The sequence below is a fragment of the Labeo rohita genome, chromosome 13, assembly GCF_022985175.1.
Source record: "Labeo rohita strain BAU-BD-2019 chromosome 13, IGBB_LRoh.1.0, whole genome shotgun sequence".
NCBI lineage: Eukaryota > Metazoa > Chordata > Actinopteri > Cypriniformes > Cyprinidae > Labeo > Labeo rohita.
Genome location: NC_066881.1, coordinates 5,654,888 through 5,664,980, shown reverse-complemented (window position 1 = coordinate 5,664,980; position 10,093 = coordinate 5,654,888). Strand labels below are relative to the sequence as shown.

Genomic DNA, 10,093 nt, shown 5'->3' with positions numbered 1-10,093 from the left:
CTCACATAAACAAAACCACCCCAGGGAAAGGGGCAGATGTTCCCTAAAGGACGATGGCACGCGACAGTCCTCAAGCCTGTTGAAGAATTCGCTCACCCCTCCTGCTCTCTCTCTCTCTCTCTCTCCCTCACACACACGCACTAGTAGCCTATACTCAAAACTCCATCAGGACTCTTAATCAAAACAATAGCTCACTTACACCAATATAGTACACGGCAAACTAGCTTTGATGAAACTTGAGAAACTTCCTAGACCGGATGCACCTTATTTCGCTGTACGCTTTATTGTTTCTTCATGCTTGTTGTTGCTTTTTCTATAATGAGTGCGCCACCCGAGCCACGCGACACATCCTTTGTTATTTTAATCAGTGCAAGTCCTTGCTGCGTCATGATGGGGAACCTACTCTTACTATAGTGTATTGTCCTCTTCCTGAACACAAAATAAGCTTTAAACGCATTCACATGCATGATGCCACAACACTTTCATCGCCTCCACGTCTCCTGTTGCGCATATAGGAATGTGCGTTCATGGAAAAAAAATTCGCGCTCTACTTAATTTGACGGATCGATTCGCAGACACTCTCCCACAAGCCGTTACTGCGGTCGTTACTGCCCGTGTTCCCACGGCCACTTACTGCAGCTTCCCTAACCATATGGCCCAGCAGCAGCATTCATGCGCTCATGCTTCCAGTCTCATTTGGAGAAGCCTGCGTGTGCGCGGCTGCGCGCTGCCCAGAGAGCCAGTAGAGACATGCAGTGGTGATGTGAAAAAACGCCATTTGGTTGGGAGCAGATGGTTGGCTTGGGGGGCTGTCCGCGTCTTCAGAGAGAGTCCCCGAGGGCTCCCCTTGTATTCAGAATCAATGAAAATTAAAGCGCAAAGAAAGATGAAGAGTCAGACCTCGAGTCCCGGCTTTGTTCGTCGCAGCTACTGGTGGGCAGGAGTTAAAGTACAACAGCCCCCTATAGAAACACTTAAGTTAAACAGTCTCCCCATAGTCCACCTTCAGAAAAGAGGAGGAATGCGAGAAAGGAGCTTTCTGCTTGATTTAACCAGGACAGAATCGCGTGGCATAAATTATGCTTGAAAAGAATAAGCGAAGTGGGCATAAATCTGAGGGTTTTCAGCATGCTTTTCACCGACGCTTTGCTGGAGTAATCGGGAAATGTGTGCAACGTCAAGCCAAAGAATTGTGGGTGAAAGTGTGATGATAGCTGGGTGACACGGTTCCGCTCTTATTTATGGCCAGCAGCGGTTCAATAACTAACTCCGGAGTGTGTTGCTATGACACCTGTCGCGTTGCATCGCACTGCAAATCCATGTTTTTGTAAACGCATTCGATCAAAAAATAATATTCGTACTTAAACTAGGATTGAATTACTTTCCAAACCATTTTCATCAAGCGATTACGCGCGCTAGTGCGCGTAACTGTGTCACTGATGCACCATTGTTGCATTCCTCTGGAGCGCTTTTAATTAACGCACTAATGAAGACCACCCTCGCTCATCCACACAAACAACCGCTCGCCAGACAGAGCGAACAGAGCGAGAGCAACAATATGAACGATTAAAAGAACACATCGGAAACTTCCTCGTCAAATTAAACGCAAAATAATTGATAAAACACCAAAACAACAGAAGCTGCTAGGTACTTTTGTCAGGGATGACGTGGAGAGAGGGGAGCTCTTTCTCCCCGCGACATTGTGAGGGGAGCAGGTGCTGTGTGAATTACCATACAGCTGAGAGCACACAGAGAAAAAAAAAAAACTTATTCTCCTCTCACACAATAACAAAGTGCCTTAATGACAGCCACGCGAACGACACACACCAGTTCTGCGTTTACAATCCAGCTTAGAGATGGAAACTCGGAACTTACAGAGTCACCAAAACGCAAACCACTGAAATGAAGTGTTGTTAAAAACCCTAAGAGTCATAAAGATATGCGCGTTCACGTTACACGACCTAATTATGTGAGGCGCCAGAAAAAAATTGCCTACTTCGACTTTGTTCTCACTTTTAAAACCGTTAGTAAACATTATGAACTGAAGGGCAAAATTGGCTAACTCTTCCTTGCCACAAATGGTAATATAATAAACCGTAAAATATTCTAAAATATTTTAGAAGTAGAGTATTTTGGGTTAAAAAAAAAGTGAATGAAAATAATTGTTTGCTATTCTCCATGTTTTTTACTTCATGTTTACAACATTTCATGTATTGTTATTAGCACATTTTACGGTGACCAATCTTTTAAAAGTGCAAATATGTTAAATGACGTTTGCCCAAATAATTTAGTCAAAATAAATTAATCCAAAAACAGAGGGAGAAAGTTTTCAGTTTTCAGTGTGTAGTCACGTTGCATACAACAGCTCAAAAAACAAAAAAAAACCCCAAAAAAAACATAAACCCCTGTACTTTTGTCCCGTTATCAGGATCGCGACATTCCTACAATGTGTGATGTAATTTGTGGTTTAATGTCAGAGTGGGATGTACAGGATTCTCAAGGTTGCTTATTTTCCTGTATGTAAATTAGATTTTTTTCCTCTCTCCCACTCTCTCTCAGTGGCAAAGAGTTGCACATTTTACAGCTCAGTGACCATTTGCCGATTTTTTTCTTGGGGGGGTTGGGGGTGGTGTAGATTGAAAAGTGTCCCTTTGTGACAACCAGAGCCAGATTGGGGAGTAGCTCATTTGCATCTCATTACCCTAGCAGGCGCTGCCTGTATATAACCGGCTGCAGGAGGACTGGGACATTAAACACGCACAATCCAGTCAGTCTCTCACATGGAAACAAGAGTACGGGAGGAAAGTTTGGATCAGTAATTTGGATCATCTCCACGCCAATTGTATAAACGGAAAATAAGCGATACACGCGTAGATAACTCTGCGCCTGGGTTTTCAGCATTTTTTTCGGCTTCCTAAACTATCCGCAAGTGGACTGCAAACTTTTGACAACTTGGAGTAATCGTCTTCTGAGGGAATTTCCTGTTCGTCCCCCTTTTGCGCATCGGGGTTTCCTCTTTATATTCGTATTTGGGATTTAATTACTTGATTTTTTTTCCAAGGGGGACTTTGATGGGCTTGCATGAGCAGATAAAGTGAAAACAACAGAGCATCAACCAGATCTGCCTCCCACTGAGTGGAGAACTTCGAGTCTCAATGATTTATTGAGACACGGTCTCATACAATTGCCTGGCCCGTGGAAGCTTAACAACAAAGTGCAGATCCTCTCCACCATGGGACGACTTATGATAGCTGCTTTGCTTTGTGTCATGATAAGCCAGGTAATTAAAATCAGCGATCTCGCAATAGATGTGTGCCGTGTGCTGGCAACTTGTAGTAATTAATCCAATTTCGATTTCTTTCCAGGGGTTTTGTTCTGGGGTTTTCGAGCTAAAGTTGCAAGAGTTTCTTAACAAGAAAGGGGTGACAGGCAACGCAAACTGCTGCAAAGGATCCGCATCAGAGGCTCAGCAATGCGAATGCAAAACCTTTTTTAGGATTTGCCTGAAACATTACCAAGCCAATGTATCTCCAGATCCTCCATGCACCTACGGTGGCGCAGTTACCCCAGTGCTCGGATCAAACTCCTTCCAAGTTCCCGAGAGCTTTCCTGACAGCTCCTTCTCCAACCCCATTCAGTTCTCATTCGGATTCACATGGCCGGTGAGTAGCTTGTTTTAGTTTTTTACATCATACTTTATATTTAGATAAATTTGTGCGTTCTGGTGTGGTTTACAGCATATAAAAACCCACAATAATGACTCATAAGGATTCAGGATGTGGGTCTTTAGAGGCTTTAGCCGTGTTGGCGGGGTGGGAAAAGTCACATCCCCTGGGTTGGAATATAATTGTCAGCTCAGTGTGAAATTCCGAAACCTTTCATTTTACTGCAATAAGTAAGTGTGAAATCGGAGAAATGAGGCTTGAATCCCTAGTGCGATCACACCTCAAGCCATTCACATCTTCCGTTATATGTAAAACAGCGGGGAGGTGTGAAGGAATGCGTTCCTGGTCCAATTTTGTCATTTTAATTTATACTAACACGTTCTTTTTATGTTTCAGGGAACGTTTTCGCTGATTATCGAAGCGTTGCACACCGATTCCAACGACGATCTGTCCACAGGTGAGGAGACAATGAATTTACGTTTAGGAATACACGTTTTAAAAAGCCATCATTGTGCAGCAATGAGATAACGCTAAAAAATTAAAACCTCCACAGAAAACCCAGAGCGTCTCATCAGTCGTATGACCACCCAAAGGCACCTAACGGTGGGCGAGGAATGGTCCCAGGACCTACAGGTTGGTGGGAGGACCGAGCTGAAGTACTCGTACAGATTCGTTTGTGACGAGCATTACTACGGCGAGGGCTGCTCGGTCTTCTGCCGTCCCCGCGACGACACTTTCGGCCACTTCACCTGCGGAGAGCGCGGAGAAATTATCTGCAACTCCGGATGGAAAGGACAGTACTGCACAGAACGTAAGTATAAATGATATTTAGCATGTATTTTCTGTGTGAAAATTGCTAGCGCGCGTGTTTTCGCGAGAAAAACAACAACAACAAACTTCGTCGCTATGGTTGCAACAGGCGTTTGTGTGATTCAAATGAGGGACGTTGGCCAAATAATGGCACGCGTGCCATAGATTAAAAGTAACGCCTGATTGGTTACTTGGCAGAGCGCTCGGCGCTGATTGGCTCAGAGCGGTGAGGTATTGTTGGAAGGGGGCAGCTGCAGAGTGAAGGTAGACAATAGAGCAGCTGTCCTGCACTGGCACCATGTACACCAGCTGTCCACCCTTATCTGCGCCGACTCTGGGACGTTATGGGGAGGGGGGTTGGATGAACAGAGTGAAAAAGGGGACTTCTGACCCACAGTTAGGGGAAAAAGGGGCTTTTGTTTGGGGAGCTTTTGTATGAGTGCAACTGTGTTAACCAGAGTGTCCTTCCAATGGTAGTGAGAAGAACTTTTTTTTGTAAAACCGGGCTGTGACTGTTCTAGAATAATAATGGTTTCGGAAAGGAACTGGTATTAATAAATAAATATTCTTTTTACAGCAATCTGTCTTCCGGGATGTGATGAAGACCATGGGTTTTGCGACAAACCTGGTGAATGCAAGTAAGTTCAATGAGGATTTTCAGTTCCTCTGTGTTCAACACTCAACCTTAATTGCAATGGAAGTGAACTACATACTAACAGTTCATCTAATGTTTTTAGATGCAGAGTGGGATTCAGTGGAAAGTATTGTGACGACTGCATCCGCTATCCGGGCTGCTTGCATGGCACCTGCCAACAGCCATGGCAATGCAACTGCCAAGAGGGTTGGGGAGGCCTCTTCTGTAACCAAGGTGAGCCTTTGACATCGTAAAAAGTAGTTGATCAAGTTTAGAGTTTAGAGTTGTCTATTGATGCAGCAGGAGACTAACCTACTTGTATTTTGTGTTGCAGATCTCAATTACTGCACACATCACAAACCCTGCCAGAATGGGGCCACTTGCACCAACACTGGCCAGGGAAGCTACACCTGCTCCTGCAGACCTGGTTTCACTGGGGACAGCTGTGAGATTGAGGTCAACGAATGCTCTGGCAGCCCGTGCAGAAACGGAGGCAGTTGCACTGTGAGTTTCAGTAGATATATGAACTATTTCATTCTGTGTTTATGAGTTTTGTCCAGTGTCCTAACTTGTTTTCAATCCTTGGATTTCACAGGATCTTGAAAACACCTACAGCTGCACGTGTCCTCCTGGTTTCTATGGAAAAAACTGCGAGCTGAGCGCCATGACTTGCGCTGACGGTCCCTGCTTCAACGGTGGACGCTGTGCAGACAACCCCGAAGGAGGATACTTCTGTCAGTGCCCGACAGGCTACGCTGGATTCAACTGTGAAAAGAAGATTGATCACTGCAGCTCCAACCCTTGCTCAAATGGTACATTGAATGCTTCTATTCTAATGTCACAAATGCAGACTGTGACTCAGAATCAGTTGTCTAACATCTGTCTTCTTCTTCTCCAGGGGCTCAGTGTCTAGATCTTGTGGACTCCTATCTCTGTCAGTGTCCTGAGGGTTTCACTGGAACTCATTGTGAAGACAACATCGATGAGTGTGCCAACTATCCCTGCCAGAATGGCGGCACGTGCCAAGATGGACTCAACGACTATACATGTACCTGTCCGCCTGGATACACTGGGAAGAACTGCACCTCTGCGGTCAACAAGTGTGTCCACAATCCGTGCCACAACGGTGCAACTTGTCACGAGAGGGACGCACGCTATGTGTGCGCTTGCATCCCAGGTTACGGAGGACGCAACTGTCAGTTCTTGCTCCCAGAGAACCCAAAGGGACAAGCCGTTGAGGGAGCCGACAAAAGATACTCTTATGATGAGGACGATGGCGCCTTTCCTTGGACGGCGGTTTGCGCTGGGATTATATTAGTGCTTTTAGTCTTGATCGGCGGCGCCGTCTTGGTCGTCTACATCCGTCTTAAATTGCAGCAGAGGAGCCAGCAGATCGATAGCCATAGTGAAATCGAGACCATGAACAACCTAACCAACAACTGCAGCCGAGACAAGGACTTGTCCGTAAGCGTCATCGGATCCACACAGGTGAAGAACATCAACAAGAAAGTGGACTTTCAGAGCGACGCTGCAGGCGGGGAAAAAAACGGATTCAAATCACGTTACTCGCTAGTGGATTACAATCTTGTTCATGAGCTGAAGCCGGAGGATTTGGGAAAAGAGGACTCTGAGAAGAGCGAAGCGACTAAATGCGAAGCTCTCGATTCAGACTCTCAAGAGAAACACAGAAAGCATTTAAAAAGGTAAATATTGTTGCGAGTGGATTTTGGTTACTAAAGATGGTTTTGGGTTTGTTGCGCAGTACTAAAGATGCTTCTTTTCATTTTCAGTGATTCTTCAGAGAGGAAACGTACAGAATCTTTGTGCAAAGACACAAAGTACCAGTCAGTCTTCGTTTTATCAGAGGAGAAGGATGAATGTATTATTGCAACCGAGGTAAGCTGAGAATTCAGTCAGTTACTTTTGACTGCAGTGGCTTTTTAGCAAATCTAAATTTTTGAATGCTAAAATGTATGTCTTTTTTTTCCAGGTGTAACACCACAACGGAGCTGTAGCTCGTCTTGTTCTACAGGAGGTTTTACTCCAGTAATGCTGCTCAAACCAGAGGGAAGGTTTCCTTCATGTGACTGCTGCTGTGAAACTTATGTTGAAGGTGATATTCAGAATGAGCTGGTTCTCAACTGAAGTAAACACAGTGACTGCAGGAAAGGACGTTGGGCCATACTGGCTCGGACTCTCAAAGTTTGTTTCCCAGGAACGTGCCAAACGGACTCGCTGCACTTCCTGTAGGGACGGTTTTACCTCATTGCACTATGATGGGTTGTATTTTTAATGTATTTAACACACAATTGAATCGGATACTGTGTATGCATATGCACTGACCGCAGTGTGTATCTGGAAGTTCTCTGATCATTACGTAGATCGGAAGAGGAAAAACACTGCCATGTTTGTGACTGATTTGAAAGCTTGTATTTCTTTTATTTAAGTGTTATTTGTGATCGATGTGTTTGTGGTTTCTTTCTTCGTGTGTGTGAAGTTTGATGTAATTTAAAATCTTTTTCATTTTGCAAATTTGTCTATTGTAAATAAGGCACTTCGGGTCGATGTGACTGTTTTCTGTTATGTAAATGTATTTAAACATGCTGTCAAAATTTACAGGAATTGTTTTTATGACTGTTGCCCATGAAAAAAAAAAAAAAAATCACCTTAATATTTTTCCAAATAAATCCTGTATGAAATATCAAGAAACTGGTCAGAGTTGAACTCTTCGCCATCTCTGAGTCATTAATCTCCAGATTTATGTGACAAAATTATTATGTTTTTCCTTTCTACCTCACTAAGTGAGACAAAGACACACCCGGTAATCACAAATTACAGCCTCGACCTTGATGGCAGGATATTTTAGGGATATAAGAGCTCTTTGACAAAAACATCAAAACCACTTTTTGCAAATGACTTGGTTGAAGTTTCTGTTTGGTGGAATGTTTTAGGTCAAAACTGTAGCCATGCTCATTATGTGACTTATATAGAACAAATGGAGAACATTAACACTGCCTTAGCATTCTAATTTGAATTAAATGTGCAGTACTTCTGTTTTTACAATCTGCAAGTTAAACTAGATATTTAAGGGTGCCATTACGCTCGCTTTATTCAAGCAGACAACTGAATAGCACTATGAAATCATTTTACTGGTGATATGACATTTCATCTAATATATATGTGACCTTGGACCACAAAACCAGTGATCTGAAAGCTGAATAAAAATGCTTTCTATTGATATATTGTTTTAGAATAGGACAATATTTGGACAAAATACAACTATATATAACTACATAATATAAAATATTGAGAAAATCGCCTTTAAAGTTGTCCATATGAAGTAGTTAGTAATGCACTAAAATTTTGATACATTCAATTTAATTTACAAAATATCTTCATGGAACACGATCATTACTTAATATCCCAAAGATTTTTGGCATAAAAGAAAAAATCAACCATTTTGACCCATACAATGTATTGTTGGCTATTGCTATAAATATACCCGTGCTACTTACGACTGGTTTTGTGGTCCAAGGTCACAAATAGCTTTTAAGAAATTGCAATTTCAGAGCACAAGAGCATAAATTATGCCATTTTCAAACAGAACAATTTAAACATTAACATTAACACTATGCTGTTATTTCCATTTCATAGATCATACACATCAATTCCAACAAAATTATATATGTGTTTGTGAAATGTTTGATATATAGCAGGTAAAGGAGAGTATATAAAGTTCAGTAAGGATGAATATGGTCTGATATTTCCTTTAGATCATTAACTGTAAAGTAATAAGTGACTTGAGCTCTGTAGAACGTGTCGAGTCTTTGGTTGTGGGTTCAGAGAGGATACAGTGAAAAGTATTCACTGGTATTACCCAACTGTTGGACAGTTGCTTTCACATACCACGCTAAGCTTTTAACTTAACTTTTTTCACTCGCACAATAGGATTTCGCTGAGTTGGAAAATATCAGGAGACAGGCCTAAAGCAGTTCTTTTGTTTCTTCATTCAGTGTAGGCCTGATGCACTGCTCAGCAGCCTGCGGCAAATATCTTCTATCAGATCTTTTTCAGTCGTGTGCTTTCAACAGTGTGTTTGGTGTGTTATTCATTAGCAAAATACTTGTGCTGTAATATTATTTAAAAACAAAAAAAGCACAGCCACAATCAGAATATTCTTAATAGTCACATCAGGCTGAGAGTGGAAAGATTTAAATGTGAATACATGTTACAAGTAGTGCTGTTACACTACAGTGGGGTAAAAGCTCTAGTGTAATCCCTTTTTATACACTTTTCTGTTTATCATCATGGTACAATTACATGTTTTGTTCATCATTAGTTTGTCTTAATCAACCAAGACCAAAAGATGCAATACAGCAGACCTTTTTCACATTTTTTCTCAGAAGCAGAAGTCACCATAGTTGGGTAAACCTTAATAGTGGTGAATGGAAACTACAACAAATATATATTTTTTGCATATATATACATATACATATATCTTCCAAATATTGAGAGATTGATTACAGTCAGAAGCAGAGATGTCAAAGAAAGATCATTCCCACTGCATTAGAAACATTCACGCAGAAGTGTTAAAGGAATAATTCACCTAAAAATGAACATTTTAGAAAATGTAGTCACCCTCAGGACATCCAAGATGTACAACACTTCCTGTAGTGAAAAAGTCAATTTTCTGTTGTCCTCTCACATCAAAATCCACCCATATACACTCTTAAAAATAAAGGCTCCAAAGGGGTGTTTTTGTGGTGATGCCATAGAAGAACTATTTTTGGTTCCCCCAAAGAAACTTTCAGTAAACAGTTCTTAAAAGAACCTGTTTTAAAGAACATGTTAAAAATCGAAAGAATACTTTTCCACTATATAGAACAAAATATAGAATTTGAAAGGTTCCATGGATGTTCAAGGTTCTTCATGGAACCATCCATGCCAATAAAGAAACTTTATTTTTATTTGTTTAGAGCTGTTT

At 41.9% G+C, this 10,093-nt stretch overlaps 1 protein-coding gene across 2 annotated transcripts; it reads left to right on the top strand.

Moving 5' to 3' along the window:
• Positions 1–2,768: 2,768 nt before the first annotated feature.
• Positions 2,769–7,745, top strand: dld (deltaD). Of its 2 annotated transcripts, XM_051125491.1 has the most exons (11): positions 2,769–3,280; positions 3,366–3,662; positions 4,062–4,122; positions 4,219–4,476; positions 5,053–5,113; positions 5,213–5,343; positions 5,444–5,613; positions 5,705–5,921; positions 6,008–6,812; positions 6,900–7,005; positions 7,100–7,745. In XM_051125491.1, exons 1-11 carry the CDS (start codon positions 3,233–3,235, stop codon positions 7,103–7,105), a joined length of 2,160 nt encoding a protein of 719 aa, XP_050981448.1. In that variant the 5' UTR covers positions 2,769–3,232; the 3' UTR covers positions 7,106–7,745. The 2 variants fall into 2 exon arrangements, with proteins under 2 accessions (XP_050981448.1, XP_050981447.1); XM_051125490.1 differs by lacking the exon at positions 7,100–7,745 and having other exon boundaries at positions 6,900–7,014.
• Positions 7,746–10,093: the final 2,348 nt, after the last annotated feature.

Excerpts from the sequence above, each read along its gene's own strand:
- dld (XM_051125490.1), top strand. The coding sequence starts at position 3,233 with ATGGGACGACTTATGATAGCTGCTTTGCTTTGTGTCATGATAAGCCAG. Across the intron at positions 5,114-5,212 it reads GACAAACCTGGTGAATGCAA|ATGCAGAGTGGGATTCAGTG; the intron begins GTAAGTTCAATG and ends TAATGTTTTTAG. Across the intron at positions 6,813-6,899 it reads CACAGAAAGCATTTAAAAAG|TGATTCTTCAGAGAGGAAAC; the intron begins GTAAATATTGTT and ends TTTCATTTTCAG.